The 17,864-nt window shown below is 46.8% G+C and overlaps 1 protein-coding gene across 2 annotated transcripts in view; it reads left to right on the plus strand.

Moving 5' to 3' along the window:
- Positions 1 to 17,864, plus strand: part of LOC119968768 (Down syndrome cell adhesion molecule homolog) — a 658,909-nt gene that overhangs the window by 537,868 nt on the left and 103,177 nt on the right. For both annotated transcript variants that reach the window (XM_038801471.1, XM_038801472.1), the window contains 2 exons: positions 8,714 to 8,881; positions 12,037 to 12,107. In XM_038801471.1, the coding sequence (XP_038657399.1) occupies positions 8,714 to 8,881; positions 12,037 to 12,107 (239 nt within the window). The remainder of the gene's footprint in view (positions 1 to 8,713; positions 8,882 to 12,036; positions 12,108 to 17,864) is intronic.

A 17,864-nucleotide genomic window follows, 5' to 3' on the forward strand; every position in this document is an offset into this window, starting at 1 on the left:
CTCCGTCTTAACGACACTCAGTGATTTGGCCTCCACAACCTTTTGTGGCAAAGAGTTCCACAGATTCACCACCGTCTGGCTGAAGAAATTCCTCCTCATCTCTGTTTTAAAGGATCGTCCCTTTAGTCTGAGATGGTGTCCTCTGGTTCTAGTTTTTCCTACAAGTGGAAACATCCTCTCCACATCCACTCTATCCAGGCCTCGCAGTATCCTGTAAGTTTCAATATGATCTCCCCTCATCCTTCTAAACTCCACGATTACAGACACAGAGTCCTCAACTGTTCCTCATATGAATGCTCTTTATTCCAGAGATCATCCTTGTGAACCTCCTCTGGACCCTTTCCAAGGCCAGCACGTCCTTCCTTAGATACGGGGCCCAAAACTGCTCACAATACTCCAAATGGGGTCTGACCAGAGCTTATACAGCCCAGAAGTACATCCCTGGTCTTGTATTCTAGCCCTCTTAACATTGCACTTGCCTTCTTAACTGCCGACTGAACCTGCACGCTCACCTTAAGAGAATCGTGAACAAGGACTCCCAAGTACCTTTGTGTTTCTAAGCAATTCCCCATTTAGAAAATAGTCTATGTCTAAATTCCTCTTTTTAATGTGCAAATCATAGCACTTTTGCACATTGAATTTAATTTGCCACTTCTTTGCCCACACTCCTAACTTGTCCAAATCCTTCTGCAGCCCCCTTGCTTCCTCAATAGTACCTGTCCCTCTACAGATCTTTGTATCATCTGCAAACTTAGCAATAGTGCCTTCAGTTCCTTCTTGCGGAAGATGCCAAAATGGCTGGTGAGATAGAAGTCCTGTGAGGTGGAGGGCCCAAGTTTGGTGTTTTAAACATCTTTGGCACTCAGGTATCAAGGGCAATGAGGGTCAGGGGATGGGCGAAGAGAAAGACAGGGCAGGCTCAGTGGTTTCTCTGTAGAGGCTGGAGAAGCACGAACCACAAGAAACCAGAATAATAAATTCACCTTTCTGGGCCTCGTTCACCTTGGTTACACTTGCTGCCGAATTGACGACTTCCCTGCACAGGCCTTGGATTAAAATGGCTGCCTGATCTTGATGATATGATCAGAGATCTACCTGCGTGTTTGAAAAAAAGACCTTTTGCCTTCTCGTGGGCATCCCACCTCCCTGCTTAAAGAATGGGTTAAAATTGCAACTTGTAAGGAGGTAGCAGGATTGGACAGGGAGGGATGATTTGGACTGCGGCTAAATCACTGCAGGCATGCTAACGACCTGCCAGTCTAAAGTCGAGACTGTAATTATAAAGTATAAAGTCTAGGAAAGAGTTCCTAGTCATTATGTTATCAGGAAGTGAGTTCTGGAGATTGATGGCTAATGATATATCTTTTGCATTCATCAACTTGCACATTATAATGGTGTACATTTTTAAAACGCTGTTATTTTGCCAGCAAAATCCACACTTCACCTCCTCCTTCACACCCTGCTGGACTGTAATACACAATATAGCATTATAGGAAGGACTGGACATACAATGTAGGCAATGGACGTTGAACAGGTTAATGTGCGAATAAAAATCCTTAACTAGGGTTCACAATTTGACAAAAACGTTTTGTTCAAACATTAAGCCTCCCCTCTTTACCAACATTCAGATTTTTTTCTCCCTATAACATTGCTTATTTAGATATCTGTTATGTTTCTTTGTTAGTCACAAAGAGCAAAGGTACGGAGATGCCCACACTTTGGATTCTTAAAAATGTGATGAGAGGTTTTATTATGAGGCATTGCTCATATAATCGAAGACAGAGAATGGCAAAGCCTGCGCAAAACTCTCTGCTGACGTCAGTACACATCACGTGACACTTTACCAGCAGGGATGTATTCTCTGACACATAAAATTCCTCCCCCTTTACTTCAGTCATGCACCAACAATGATTTTACATTTATACAGCAGATCTCCTTACTCATGATCTCTAAACAGATGAGGAGGAATTTCTTCAGCCAGAGGGTGGTGAATCTGTGGAACTCTTTGCCGCAGAAGGCTGTGGAGGCCAAATCACCGAGTGTCTTTAAGACAGAGATAAATAGGTTCTTGTTTAATAAGGGGATCAGGGGTTATGGAGAGAAGGCAGGAGAATGGGGATGAAACATATCAGCCATTGTTGAATGACAGAGCCGACCTGATGGGCTGAGTTGCCTAATTTCTGCTCCTATGTCTTATGGTCCTATGGATCGGTGCTAGGTCCCTTGCTCTTTGTAGTGTCCAGTAATGATCTAGATGTGAATGTTGGCAGTATGTCCGCAGATCACATGAAAATTGGCAGGTTTGGTAAATAGTGAGGAGGACAACCTTAGATTACAGGATGATATAGACAGGCTGATTAGATGGGCAGAACAGTGGCAAATGGAATTGAACCCTGAAAAGTGTGAGGTGATGCATTTTGGGAGGACTAACAAGTCAAGAGAATATACAATGAAAGGTAGGACACTAGGACCTTGGGTTGCATGTCCAAAGATCTCTGAAAACAGCAGGACTGGTAAATAAGGTTATTGAGGAGGCATATGGGATACTTGCCTTTATTAGCCGAGCATTGAATACAAGAGCAGAGAGGTTATGATGGAGCCATATAAAATGCTCCTTTGATCACAGCTGGAGTACTGTGTGCAGTTCTGGTTGCCACACTATGGGAAGGATGTGTTTGCACTAGAAAAGGTGCAAACGAGATTCACCACAATGCTGCCTGGCTGCAGCATTTCAGCTATGAAGAGAGGCTGGGGTTATTTTCCTTGGAACAGAGAAGGATGAAGGGGAAACTCATTGATATGTACAAAATTACGAGGGGCATAGATCGGGTAGAGAGGAAGAAACATTTCCACTTAACAGAGGGGTCAATAACCAGGGGATGTAGATTTAAGGTAATGAGCAGGAGATTTAGAGGGAATTTGAGGATTTTTTTTTCGACCAGAGGGTGGTGGAATCTGGAACCCCCTGTCTGAAAGAATGGTAAAGGCAGGAACCCTTGTAACATCTCAGAAGGTTTTAGATGCACATTTTAAAGGCCACCGCAGACAAGGCTATGGACCAAGTACTGGAAAATGGGATTAGAATAGATAAGCGCTTGATGGCTGGCACAGACACGATGGGCCAAAGGGCCTCTTTCCGTGCTCTAAAACTCTATGGCCAGGATTTACTGACTGTTCACGCCGGCGGGAAATTCCAGTCCCACGCCTGCGCACGGGTTTCCTGGCAACGTGGGGTGCTGAAACAGGGAAATCCCGTTGACAGCAGCAGGGTCGGTGGAAACATAGAAAATAGAAGCAGGAGGAAGCCAATCAGCCCTTTGATCCTGCTCCGCCATTCATTATGGTCATGGTTGATCATCAAGTTCAATATCCTGATCCAACCTTCCTCCCATACCCCTTGATCCCTTTAGCCCCAAGAGCTCTATCTAATTCCTTCGTGAAATTACACACCGTTTTGACCTCAACTACTTTCTGTGGTAGTGAATTCCACAGATTCACCACTCTCTGGGTGAAAAACATTCTCCTCACCTCAGTCCTAAAGGTTTTACCCCCTATACTCAATCTATGACCTCTAGTTCTGGACTCCGCCATCATCGGGAACATTCTTTCTGAATCTACCCTGTCTAATCCTGTTAGAATTTTGTAAGTTTCTATGAGATCCCGTCTCACTGTTCAAAACTCCACTGAATACAGTTCTAACCGATTTAGCCCCTCCTCATATGACAGTCCCGCCAACCCAGGAATCAACCTTCGCCGCACTCCCTTCATAGCAAGAACATCCTTCCTCAGATAAGGACCAATGCCCTATACAATTGCAGTAAAACATCTCTATTCCTATACTCAAATCCTCTGGCTATGAAGGCCAACATACCATTTGCCTTCTTTACTGCCTGCTGTACCTGCTCGCTTACTTTCAGCGACTGATGCACGAGGACACCAAGGTCTCGCTGAGTATCCACCTCTCTCAATTCACACACATTCAAATAATAACCTGCCTTCCTATTTTTGCTATCGAAGTCACATTTATCCACATTATACTCCATCTGCAATGCCTGTGCCCATTCACACAACCTGTCTATATCCCGCTGAAGCATCTCTGCATCCTCCTCACAGCTCTCCCTCCCACCCAACATTGTATCAAATGCACATTTGGAGATAATACATTTAGTTCCCTCGTCCAAATCATTAATAAATAATGTAGATCCCGCTGGCGGGCAACCTCCACCCCAAAAAGACTCGCGACGGAGTGGTCGGTAAATCCCGCCCTATGACTCATGCCCTGACACCATTGTTATAAAATGGTTCACATTCGGGCCCTGTTGGGCTGTAGTTAAACTGACAGGGGTTCCCAGTCCTCCGCAGTTGTCCTGTGGTAAACAACCCTGGAGAAAACAACAGAGGCAAGCACTTGTGCATATTAGTTACAAAGCATTGCATCTGGATAAAAGGTAGTTTGGCAGTCAAGAACTATCCACTGTAGTAAGAAAAGCCGCCCTATTTAAGTGAATTCTGAAACAGATGGTGAGGCTTTATGGACAAGAAACCAGATCATGCGCAATATTCCCTGAACGTCCTGCAGTTTTTAACTTTTACATTTTCAAGCTTTTTAAGTTGTTGACAGGCAACTTGATTGACTCGCTGTTTGTTGGTCTGAAAAGCCTGCAGCTGAAGGCCAAAGTCTAAGTGCAGACGTCAGGAAAGATGGCTGCCAGGGTGGGCAGCTCTAGTCAAAGGGTGGGACAAAATCGCCTGTGGAACAAAGTGGCGATTAGAGGACAGGACCCCTTCACTGTGGATTGGGTGATTTGTCGGGGGAGCGGATGATTGCATGAGCGTTTACAGGCTAAACCCGTTGGACCTCGAGGGAATGTTTCTGCTCCTTCAGACGCACAAGCAGTGCCATAAAGACTTACCTCATGGATCCAGTGCTTATCACCTCCTTTTACCTGTTGGTTTCCCAAATCTGGGAAACCCAACTTGCATGGGTTAAAAATAATAACACTGTTGGAATGAAGGCTCGCTGACTCCTCGAATGGTTTCAATGACCGACCCACTTCCTGGGAGGGCATGTGTTGCCCACCCTTGTTTTGCCGCTGTTAAAACTGGAAAAGAGCACCTTTGAGGTGGGTTGAGTTCCCATCTCCAATTTTTAACAGTTTAACCTCCCAAACCCACTCATGTTTTGGAGTTAAAGTTGCCCCAGAAGAGTCTGTTGACCATCCAGTTGGCACGGGACAGCTCTGTGGTGCCAGAGTCAGCCTGCTGAATCCCCAGTGACGGGAGTTTGAATGCGGGGCAGTGGGAAGCAGAAGGCCACGTGGGAATCTCCAGGTGTCGATCCGACCCACATTTCGACCATAGAGACAGAGTCTGATTCTCAGGGCGAAATTCTCTGCCCCCCACGACGGGTGGGAGAATAGCGGGAGGGCCTTCCCGACATTTTTCCCGCCCTCCCGCTATTCTCCCACCCCCCCGCCGAAGTCCCGACCCGAATCGCTGCCGCCGTTTTTTTACGGCCGGCAGCGATTCACAGCTGTTAGATGGGCCGAAGTCCCAGCCCTTTCCGCCGTTTTCACGAACGGCAAACACACCTGGTCTTGCCGTTCGTAAAAACGGCGTCACCAACTCGCTTTTTATAACCATGGCACCGATTGGCACGGCAGTACCATGGCCGTGCCAAGGGTGCCATGGGCCCGCGATCGGTGGGCCACCGATCGCGGGCAGCGGGCCCGATGCCCGCGCACTACTTGTCCTTCCGCCGCCCCGTAGTATCCATTCGCGGGGCGGCTGAGGGGCAACCCGGCCCGCGCATGCGCGGGTTTCGCGCAAAAACGCGATGACGTCACCCGCGCATGCGCGGGTTGGAGTCTTCCAAACTGCGCATGCGCGGCTGACGTCATATGACGCGTCAGCCGGCGCTAACTCCGGTAAGCGGGCTTAACGATTTTCGTTAAGCCCGTCTTGCCGGAGCCTACGGCGTCGGGCTGCTAGCCCCGACCGGGGACCAGAATCGGTCCCCCGTCGGGAAGGGGCGCACTGCCGTAAAACCCGCCCGGGTTTTACGGCAGCTTTACGATTTCTCCCGTTTTGGGAGAATCTCGCCCTCAGTGTCCCGTTAGACTTCCAATGAGGGGAAATAACCTTTAATGGATTAGAATAATGCAAATTTTCACTTGCAAATTGAAGAAGACCTTGCTCGTTGTCAGCGCTGCACATCAAGAATGATAGCTTTTCGTGATCTGAGGGAGGCAAACGTTTAGCAATGGCCGTCCCATTTCATTCTTTCAAATCTGCCACTTTATTGCTCACATTTGTATAATTTCCCCTCTGAAAGTACACGGTGTCATTGATTATTCAGCAGGTTTTTTTTAGGCTGTTAATGCCCTGAGGCTGTAAATACTTGGTGTCAGTTACATTAACCTTATGAATATTATAAAACCCATGGGCTAATGTAACAGACGCTGTGTGTTAGCTGCCTTCAGAACCAATGTTTAGCAATTCAGGTATCACACAGTCATTATAAAATGACATCTTTCCTGCAATTTGCGCAAAAGTGTGTTATGTGCTGGTTAATTAGGACACTCTTAATGGCAGACGGCATTTTAATATTATTTTGTTTCCCCGTTTATCTCGGCCTGGAGTTTGGTGCAGACTTAGGCCGGAATTCTCCAGCCCTTCCCGCCGGAAGGGATCTTCAGATCCTGCCAAAATCAACCCCCGCTGCGGGATTCCTGGCAGCGGGATGAGCGAGCCATGCAGCAAAACGCCATTAGCTGGACCGGATAATCATGCCGGTGGCCAATGGCGAGCATCCTCTGCCACGGGGGTACTGGAGAACTCCACCTTTAATGTTGAGACTAACAAAGCTCGGTGTTTGAATCTGTTGCCAACTTCTGGTACCTGTACTTGCGCAGCTAAATGTGGAAATCCATAAATTGATATCAGAGATACCCTGCTCCTTGTACACTCTTATAGACCTTGATGGTAGACTGAGCATAGATATCACTGGACTGGGATGAACTTAGAACAACTATCACTAATCTCATATGTCAGATGGCTGGATGTCTCAGGGCAGATGCATTCAGGAGTAGGTGAATTTTCAATGACGGGTTCTGCTGAACAACCTCTCTGGCCCTGATAAATAATTTTACAAGTATGGAGCCTCAATTTTTCATGAAAAAATAATGTTACAATTTTAAAAAAAAAATGATTTTAGCTTTCCTGCTTTTCTCCCTGATCTTGAAATGAAAAATTGCTTATTGTCACAAGTAGACTTCAAATGAAGTTACTGTGAAAAGCCCCAGTCGCCACATTCCGGCGCCTGTTCGGGGAGGCTGGTACAGGAATTGAACCCGAGCTGCTGGCCTGCCTTGGTCTGCTTTCAAACCCAGCAATTTAGTCCTGTGCTAAACCAGCCCCTTGCTTAAATCCATCTGCGTTTCCCGATCATTATTTTGCTCCCTATGAAATAATTTAAATGTTATTTATAGTTTTTTTTTTCACTTCCTGGTTTTCAGTCTGCGTGTCTCAGTGAGTATCATTCGATCTGACAGCTTGAAGAGCTCCCTGTTGCTTGCCTCTGCTCACAGCTGACACAGATTCCCCCCCCCCCCCCCCCCCCCCCCGCCCCCCCACCCCTGTAGTGCTGTGTTGGTATACGATTAGTGAAAATCCTGCAAAAGGTTTCTAGGCACCTATCTATGAGAAGAATGGCAAAAGCTTTTCATTGCTGAGACGAAAATCAGGACCATTAAATGTATTCCTCTCCCTAAATCAGCTTCCCCTCATATTGCAGCACTTGACAGTTGTATCCACTGCTTTGACTGATTGCTAATTTGTGACTACGTCCCTGGCTCTCCTAACATCATCAGTTGTTAAAGGGTCATCAGTTTTCAGAACAGACTTTGCTGTTTCACTCACTGGGCCAAGTGTTAGGTTTGGACCCTACCTTGGCACATCCGGAACGTAAGTTCAAATTTACCGCAGGCTGGTCGGGCACGTATCTTTTCCAGCACCTCCCAGGCTTGTGTGTGAAATGAGTTTGCAGTGGGCATGAGTCTGCAACACAGTGCGACCAATCAATTAATAATAATAATCGCCTATTGTCACAAGTAGGCTTCAAATTAAGTTACTGTGAAAGGCCCCATGCCACATGCCGGCGCCTGTTCAGGGAGTCCGGTACGGGAATTGAACCCGCGCTGCTGGCATTATTCTGCATCACCAGCCAGCTGTTTAGCCCACTGTGCTAAACCAGCCCATATTGGGACAGAATTAACAATCTTGCTCAGGCCACCTGGAGAAACGTTCACGCAGGTACGATACAGGGAACTCACAAGATTGGGGGTTACCAGATTTGCACCATTGAGAGAGTTCTCTTCTGTGCTTTCCTTACACTGGAAAAAAACAGGAGTCCTGATTTTAACCTTCGCTAACCATTAGGACTGGGATTGGTTTGGGCCGGATGCCTATTGACTTTAACGGAGTGTGTAATTGGGCACGTGTAAAATGAACCTACCAACTGAATCCCACTGGATAAGTTTGTCTAAAATCAGGAATGGGAGGATGACACCATCTAAACTGTTCCATTTGCTCGCAGTGACATCCGATTTGATGAGCTCAATATTTCAATTACATAAATTCAAAACTAAAACATCATTAAAATGTGAAAATCTTTATATACTTGTCAAAGAGAAATGTTTTATGTGTCCTATAGATTCCTGGGATGCGGTGCAAAGGACGAAAGATGTCTCGCCTCAGTTAAACCAGGCCACAATCATTGACCTGCACCCATCTTCCACCTACAACATCCGCATGTACGCCAAAAATCGCATTGGCAAGAGCGAGGCCAGCAATGAGCTCACCATCACCACGGATGAAGCAGGTAAAAAAAAAAGGTCAATGGTCAAGGGTGGAACCGTTTGGGCCATCTCTGCTTTTCAATCGGCCAATAACCAAATACAATGGCAGGACGACAAGGAAAGGAAATAATCCCAGAGGTTCCTTTCTCATCTCCTAACCTAACCAGGAAATCACTCTGGCCCAGATAATTATGTGCTAGTCTGGCTGTTTGTGCCGCCATCAGTTCTGGAAGATCCTGCCAGTCAGAAGGGCTGTAAAATCCCACCCCTCTCCATATTCCTACTTCAAATCAAATGGCACCGGTGGTAACTTCTGTTACTTTACGACAGAAGCATCGAATTATACCACATGGCTGATATTTCAGCATAATGTTCCTGATGTTCTCCTAGGTCAGAGCTCCATATTGGGTATCCAATTGATTGTGTGTTTGTGTGTGACTTGCCTATTCATTGGAGTGAGAATGTTGCTTTAATCAATGAGTGATGGTGCAGCGAAACCCCATGTATCAATCTGATTGAACCTTATCAAAGTGATTGAAGAGGAATCTAATCATACTGAAAAGACTGCGCACTGACACCGTGCTGTGAGCTACCAGACCTCTCCACTGATTGATCTACAGAGCAGCCGAAGAAGGAGGATTTTGTAGCTGATAACTTTCCTCAGTCGCAGGGGATTGAAATGTTTTTATCCTGCCTCCATCACCAGATTGCATTTTTTGAACAAAAAACATTTAGCCTCACCACTGGGTCTGACCTTGGGACAGTTTACTTCAAACTAACAGCAGTAAGTTTGTGGAAGTATCATTCTTTTCCAGATGATGGGAGGATAAGGAGTGGAGGGCATTAGGACTATAACCATACCAAAAATAACATTTGATATCCTTTACTTTACTTTAAAGCAAAATGCATTTTCCCTATTCAATGCCAATTCTCATTTGACTTCTTTCATTTTAAAGATGAACAGGATGAACTAATGCAGTTGAACTGCATCACCACCCTATCAAAATTAAACTCCAGGTCAACTGTCATCTTTTGCAAATGGAGGTTGACACTGGAGCCACTATCTCTATTATCGGGGAACAGACCTTCACAACCCTGTGCCTGTAGGATACCAGGCCATGTCCCCATCGGCAATAGAAGGTCAGACTTCCCCTCATGGTTGTGCAAGGACCAGGACCCAGTCATCTGGGCAGAGACTTGCTACAAAAATCTAACTGGACTGGCAGAAAATCTTCAGGATGCAAACCGATCGTCGATATGAAGTCATCGGGAAATATCCCGAGGTGTTTCAGGAGGACCTTGGCAAAATCAAAGAAGCAAGGGCAAAATTCTAGGTAGTCCCAGAGGCCCTAAATATTGCAAGGTACAGCTGGTTCCCTATGCTTTGCTCGCCAATGTCGAGTCCATGTTTGGGCTTCCAGAGCGCCTTGACATAATACGCCCAGGACAATTTGCAGAATAGGCAACCAATGCTGACATTGCCAGTGACGCCCCCACCATGAAAACATTAACAACTGTACAGAAAGTGGTCCCACTATGGGACAGTTTAATTTCGCAACACACTTTCATCTCCTTGCAAACTTGTTCCTTCGCATTTTTCCCCACACGTTGAGCACAGGATTTAAGAAGAAAGCTCCAGAGAGTGAAGAATTAGCTGACGTCTCATCATGTGGCATTTTCATTAAGATATCAACTTAATGCTAATGCACTTTTCAAATTGCTTCCCATTTGTTCTCCTTTTTATCCTTGTACCCAAAATTACTTAAGACTCCCGACATTTTCCTTAATCCTTCATCAGGTCAATTGGTTTATTTTGTCTTTGCTGCCTTTAGTCCTTTCATTTCAAAGCCTCCTTGGACACAATTGCTTGCTGCTTCATTGGCAGAATTCCCGGTGCTTTCAAATGAAGTCGTACATTTTGGTTAGGCAGCCTCCTGTTTCAAGCCACATAAAGATGAAGATTTTTCAACCTTGCTCTTCAAGGAGGGAGTTTGGGCTGAAGGGTGTCTCATGTACAAAGAATCAATGCAGCAATGCTGTAGCCTTAAATCTTACCTGTGCTCGCCTAGACCGTAGCACATCATTAGAAGCGCCCAATTGATGAATTTATCCTATTTTCTCCAGAACTTTGGCAATTCATAGAATCATAGAACCTGTGCAGTGCAGAAGGAGGCTATTTGGCCCATCGAGTCTGCACCGAACCTCGACCCACGGCCACACCCTGCCCTATCTCTGTAACTCTAGACACTAAGGGCAATTTAGCATGGCCAATCCACCTAGTCTCCACATCTTTGGACTGTGGGAGGATACCGGAGCACCCGGAGGAAACCCACGCAGACACGAGGAGAAAGTGCAGACTCCACATAGACAGTCACCCGAGGCCAGAATTATACCCCGATCCCTGGCGCTGTGAGGCAGCAGTGCTAACCACCATGCTGCTGTTTGGTGTTGATATTCCAACCTTGTATTGTTTTTAATTCTTTCCTTTAAAGAAGTATGCGTGAAGGTTTCCAAGTTGCTCAAATCTAAAAATCCCAATCATAATTTTTACCATTACTGTATCCAATAACATCGACAAAAATGTACAAGCAAGATGTATTTACAGTCTAATGTGCTTATGGCATGTGACTATTCTGTGTCTTATCGACAGAAAAAAAGTGTCAGATGCCAACAATCCATGGCCTTCTGCTGTCTCTTCAGAAAGGGTGTGGGGAGTTTACAGAGCCTTTACAATTGTAGGTAAATAACTGGCAGGAAGGGACCGACTAGTCCAGCACACTTGACCCTGCCTAGGCAGTTGATGCTCAGCTGATAAACTTGTTAGATCAATAACCTGAGGTTCGACTGTCGATTATTGAAGCTACGTCCTTGGGCGTTCCTCGCTGATTCAGTGAGAGGAGTGCAGGAACATGCTTTGAGTGGGGCCTGAGTACCACACTGTTCTATTTAGTGCCAGCCTGGGTAAATATGCGCAGAAAGCAGCTAACGTGTCGTATATCTTTTGTGCAATGGTTACATGTGTGTGTTTGGTAGGTGAGGTGAATGGTGTGGGGTGTGGGGTACACAAACGTGTGGAAAAAATAAATAAAGACCAATTTTTCCAGATGTTCTTGATTTCACTTTGGCTCACGGTTCAGTGCGGCTGGTAATTTTCATATTTATATTTTAACCTCTCTAGCCCCTGATGGCCCACCCGTGGATGTTGTACTGGAATCTCTGTCTTCTCAGTGCATCAAAGTGACTTGGAAGGTAAATGAATTTGAGTGAAAATTTACTCTGACAAGAATGGAAAATTTGGAGGACTCGTGCATTGCATTGAGTGCACTCCCTGAGTTCCTCTCCTCACTACATATAGTGAGGTTATACAGCTGTTTTGGTTTTGCGTTATTTGTGAATGTGCTCAAAAAGAATTGTTTTGAGGACTATCCTTTATTAAACAATATATTGATAATTTAGGACAGGATGTGTAAATTTTGTCAGCTAAAAGTTTCTTGCCTTTGTTAGCTGAAACCATGACTACTTTGGTGGTGGATTTTCATTGTTCCATTGAAAGACTTACAGGTGTAGTGGACAGACCATTGTACTGCAAGAATAATAAGGAATTAATTAGTCGTTTATCCAGGGAAAGATGCGTTTCTTCCCAATACGTGGAAGTGGAAGCCACACGCTCTTTCGCCGAAGTTGAGGCACGGGGCGATCACACGTTGCTCTTGCATCACAGTACATGAGACTGGGTAGCCTAGTGAGTTATTGGGTACCTTTCCCCCTCAGCGGGCACTTTGCTAGCGTTGGGATTAAAGTCATTTCTGCAGTTGAGTGCAAGAATATTTACTCTGGACATAAATCATGCTGTACCTCACTTAGGTGTAATTGCTAAAAAAAAAAGGGGGGGCATTTGTGGAAAAGCACAATTGACAATGAAGGTTAAAAATGATTGTAACTACCTTATAAACTCCCAGGCAGTTATTACTGAAGGTAATAGGATCTATTTGTTTTCCTGTAATGTGAATACAAAATTAGATTATACAATGAGGGCACAGTTATTTTCTGTGTGCAGGTTTACTGATACCTAGAAGCATAGACAAGTTACAGCACCGAAAGAGGCCATTCAGCCCATCTTGTCCGTGCCAGCCCAAGGCCACTCTAGTGCCTTTTCTAATCCCACTCTAGTGCTTTTTCTAATCCCACCTTCCTGCACCCAGTAGTTTACAGCACTTAAGGTGCAGATCCAGGTACTTTTTAAAAGAATTTAGAGTCTCTGCCTCCATCACCAACTTGGGCAGTGAATTCCAGACTCCCAGTACCCTCTGCATAAAAAAGTTATTCCTCATGCCCCCTCTACACCTTCTGCCACTTATCTTGGGCGGCATTCTCCCCTACCCGGCGTGACGGAGGGTCCCGGAGTAGGGGAGTGGCGCCAACCACTCAGGGGTCGCGCCTCCCCAAAAGTGGGGAATTCTCCCCACCTTTGGGGGCCGGCCCCGCGCCGGAGTGGTTGCCACCAGAAGACTGGCGCAAAAAACCGGCGCCCCCGGCAGCGGGGCTGGCCGAAAGGCTTTCGCCGGTCCGCGCATGCGCCGGCAGTGACGTCAGCGGCAGCTGGCCGCTGACGTCACTGCCGGCGCATGCGCGATGTGGGGTTCTCTTCCGCTTCCGCTTCGGCCATGGCCTCCGCCATGGCGGACGCGGAAGAAAATAGTGCAGCCAGGGCACTGGCCCGGACTCGGAGGGGGGGCCCCGATCGCGGGCCAGACCACCATGGGGGCACCCCCCGGGGTTCGATCGCCCCCCGCCCCCCCCCCCCAGGACCCCGGGGGCCTGCTCGTGCCGCTGATCCCGCCGTTCCAGAGGTGGTTCAAACCTTGGTGGCGGGAGAGGCCTCCCAGCGGCAGGACTTCGGCCCATCCGGGCCGGAGAATCACCGCAGGGGCCTCTCCGATCGGAGTGGCGAGATTCCTGCCCCCGGCACTTCCCGGATGGCGGTGAATCTCTGCCATGGCGGGGGCGGGATTTTAGGCGGCCTCAGGCGATTCTCCGACCCTGCTGGGGGTCGGAGAATTTCGCCCAACTTGAATCTATGTCCCCTGGTTCTGCAATTCTCCACCAAGGGAAACAATTTTATCCTCTCCATTCTCTCACTTCCCCTCATAATTTTGCAGACCTCAATCAAGTCACCCCTCAGTCTTCTTTGTTCCAAGTAAAATAACCCCAAATTATCCAATATTTCCTCATAGCTACACTTCTCTAACCCTAGCAACATTCTTGTAAACCGCTTCGGCACTCTCTCCAGAGCAATTACGTCCTTCCTGTAATGTGGCGACCAGAACTGCACACAATACTCCAGTTGTGGCCTCACCAGAGTTATATACAATTCCAACATTAGGGGCGCGATTCTCCCAAAGGGAGACAAACAGCCGACGCCGGAGTGAAACCCGGAGTGTTTCACTCCGGCGTCAGAGGGCGCTCCTCGCCCCCTATTCTCTCCCCCCCCCCCCCCCCCCCCCCCCCCCCCCCCCCCCCCCGAGGGGGGCTAGGAGCGGCGGCGCGTGAATTCCAAGCGCCCGGCCTTGACGCTTGCGTCAAAGCGGCATGCCGGGAATGACGCGGCCGGCGGCACCTAAGTGACGTCAGCCGCGCATGCGCGGGTTGGCCGGCGCCAACCCGCGCATGCGCAGGTTGCCGTCTTCCCCTCCGCTGCCCCGCCAGACATGGCGGCTTGATCTTGCGGAGCGGCAGAGGGAAAAGAGTGCATCTTTTAGAGACGCCGGCCCGACGATCGGTGGGCACCAATCGCGGGCCAGACATCTCCTGCGCACGCCTGTGGTGCTCGATCCTCCCTCCGCCCACCCACAGGCCCCACACACACCGGTCACGCGCTGTTCACGCCGGCAGCGACCAGGTGTGGTTGGCGCCGGCATGTACCGGTCGGGTTCGGCAGGCCGTTCAGCCCATACGGGCCGGAGAATCGCTGGTCACCGTGGGAAACGGCGAGCGGTGATTCTCCGAGCGGCCTGTCGCAAAATGCGACACGCCATTTTGGGGGGGGGGGGGGTGGGAGAATTGCGGGGGTGCCAGGGCTGCATGGCGTGATTCTCCCGGCCCTCCCGTGATTCTCCCACCCAACGTGGGATGCAGAGAATCGCGCCCTATATCCTCACTTTCATGTTCTATACCTCTGCTAATGAAGGAAAGAATTCCATGGTGCTTTCTGTATAACCATGTCTACTTGAACTGCTGCCTTTAGGGACCTGTGTTCTTGTACATCAAGAACTCTCACTTCATCCGCCCCTCTTAGTATATTCACTATAACTGTTTGATCTCCCGAAATGCTTGACCTCCCATTCTCTGTATTAATTTCCATCTCTCACTTTATCACCACTCCACCAACCCATCTGTAAAACTTTGGAGATTACAGCTATCCTCTACACTGTCCACCATTCGGCCAATCTTTGTGTCATCTGCAAATTTCCCAATCATGCCCCCCACCTTCATGTCCAAATCGTTAATATATAATACAAACAGTAAGGGTCCCAACATTGACCCTGTGTAACACTACATGAAACAACTTTCCATTTGCAAGGGCAGCCATCTACCATTACCCTTTGTTTCCTGTTACTAAGCCAACATTTTATCCAGTTTGCCACATTGCCCTGTATCCCATGGGCTTTTACTTTTTGTCAACAGCCTTGCTACAATCCATGTGCACAACATGCACTGCACTTCCTTCATCAACCCTTCTTGCCACTTCCTCCAGGAATTCAATCAAATTTGTGAGGCAAGACCTTCCTTTAACAAATCCGTGCTAACTATCCCTGACTAGTCCATGTCTTTCTATGTAACAGTTAATCCTATCTCTCAGGATTGATTCTACTAATTTTCCCACCAGTCAAACTAACTGGCCTATAATTGTTTGGCATTTCCCTTGATCCCTTTTTAAACAATGGAACCACGTTTGCATTTCTCTAGTCCTCTGGTACCTCCCTTGTGTCTAGTGAGGATTAGAAAATCATTCTCGGAGCATCTGCTATCTCCTCCTTGCCCTCCTTCAGTAGCCTCGGAAACAATCCATCTGGCCCTGGTGACTTACCAACTTTCAAGGATTCCAACCCTTCAAGTACTTCCTCTCTCTTTATGATTATCCAATACAATATCTCACAGTAATCCTCCTGGACTACTACATCTGCATCCTTTCTAAACACGGAGACAAAATATTCATTTCAAACTCTTCCAACATCCTCTGCACCTGAACTCAAGTTCCCTTCCTCATCTCTGATAGGTTCCACCTTTTCCTTAACTAATCTTTTACCATTAATATATTGGTAAAACATCTTTGGGTTTTCTTTAATTTACTTGAGAATCTACTTTCTTGGTCTTCGCTCCTGCACTTCCTATGCTCGTCTAGGCTATCTGAAATGCTTAGGTCCTTATGCCTATCATACGCTTTATTTTTCTGTTTGACCTTCCTCTATATTCCTCGAGACAACCCAGGGCGTGTCTAGATTTGGCATACTACTCTTACTCTTGGAGGGGCATGTTTACTTTGTACATTTCGCATCCTGCATTTTAGTTCTTCCAACTGGTTTTCCACTGATTTATCTTCTAGCAGTGCTGGCCAGTCCACCTCAGCCAAGTCCCTTCTCGTTTCTGCAAAATCTGCCTTCCCTCAGTTCAAAATATTTACTCCTGCTTTATCTGTCCTTTTCCGTGATAATACTGAATCTAACAGAATTGTGATCATTATCCCCGATATGCTCGCCAATTGTAACTTCACCCGCTTGACCTGGATTATATTTTGGAATATATTCCAGATTAAGTCAGCAATCAAATATTTTGATTTATTTTTCGGGATCTAAATTTATAATTTTGTCTGACCTCCTTTTCTTCCTATCTTTCTATTTCCTTTGCATAGTTCACCTTCAATCTACGTTTCATTCTTTCTGTTCCATCGTCTAACATTTGGTACAAGAAAATAAATGAACATCTATTTAAATACGTTTCCTAAGCCCTGTTGTATCAGGGCAATCAGTATAGTAAGGGTTAATGTGGGACTGGAGATCAATACTGCCCACAGTATGATGTGGAGAGTCACATGATAGTGGACTAAGTACAGTATAGGCTAGCAGAAGCCAGCATGGAGATTGTACCTATCTCTTGCAGATGTATATAGATATGTGTTACCAATAAGTTTTAATGTTCAACCACACAAGCCTCCAGATCCCTTAGTGAGGCACCAGGCAAACTCAACAGGGTGGGAGCTAAGGAAAGAACCCAGAAAATCTGGTGAAAGACTTCAGAATATGAAATAATCTAAAGAAATGGCAGCCTGACCTGACTGAGGTCCACCTAAACTGCAGACAGAGCTAAAGATCACCTAAAAGGAAGCTCCATTGCAGACGTGGAGGCTGAGGCACAGAATAAACATCCACTATGCATCTAACTGAGCATGTGGAGATCTGTTGTGAATCCCCAACAATGGCAGTGTCAAAGGACCTAGCAAGGGTGAGAATAATTTCAGTACCAAGGCATAAAATAATAACCTTTATTAGTGTCACAAATAGGCTCACATTAACACTGCAATGAAGTTACTGTGAAAAGCCCCTAGTCGCCACATTCTGGCACCTGGTTGGATACACTGAGGAAGAATTCAGAATGTGCAATTCACCTAACAAGCATGTCCTTTGAAAACGAAATGAAAATGAAATGAAAATTGCTTATTGTCACGAGTAGACTTCAATGACGTTACTGTGAAAAGCCCCTAGTCGCCACATTCCAGCGCCTGTTCGGGGTGGCTGTTACGGGAATCGAACCGTGCTACGGGCCTGCTTGGTCTGCTTTCAAAGCCAGCGAGTTAGCCCAGTGTGCTAAACAGCCCTTTGGGGCTTAATTAGCCTTCAAAGGTCTTCAGGCTATTAATATGCCAGAACAATCCATTTTGTTTATCACCACGACCATCCCGGGTGCATGGGCGGCGCTATACCATGTGGCGGCCGTTCTCCGTTGAAGCCA

Source organism: Scyliorhinus canicula, chromosome 7, assembly GCF_902713615.1.
Source record: "Scyliorhinus canicula chromosome 7, sScyCan1.1, whole genome shotgun sequence".
Lineage (NCBI taxonomy): Eukaryota > Metazoa > Chordata > Chondrichthyes > Carcharhiniformes > Scyliorhinidae > Scyliorhinus > Scyliorhinus canicula.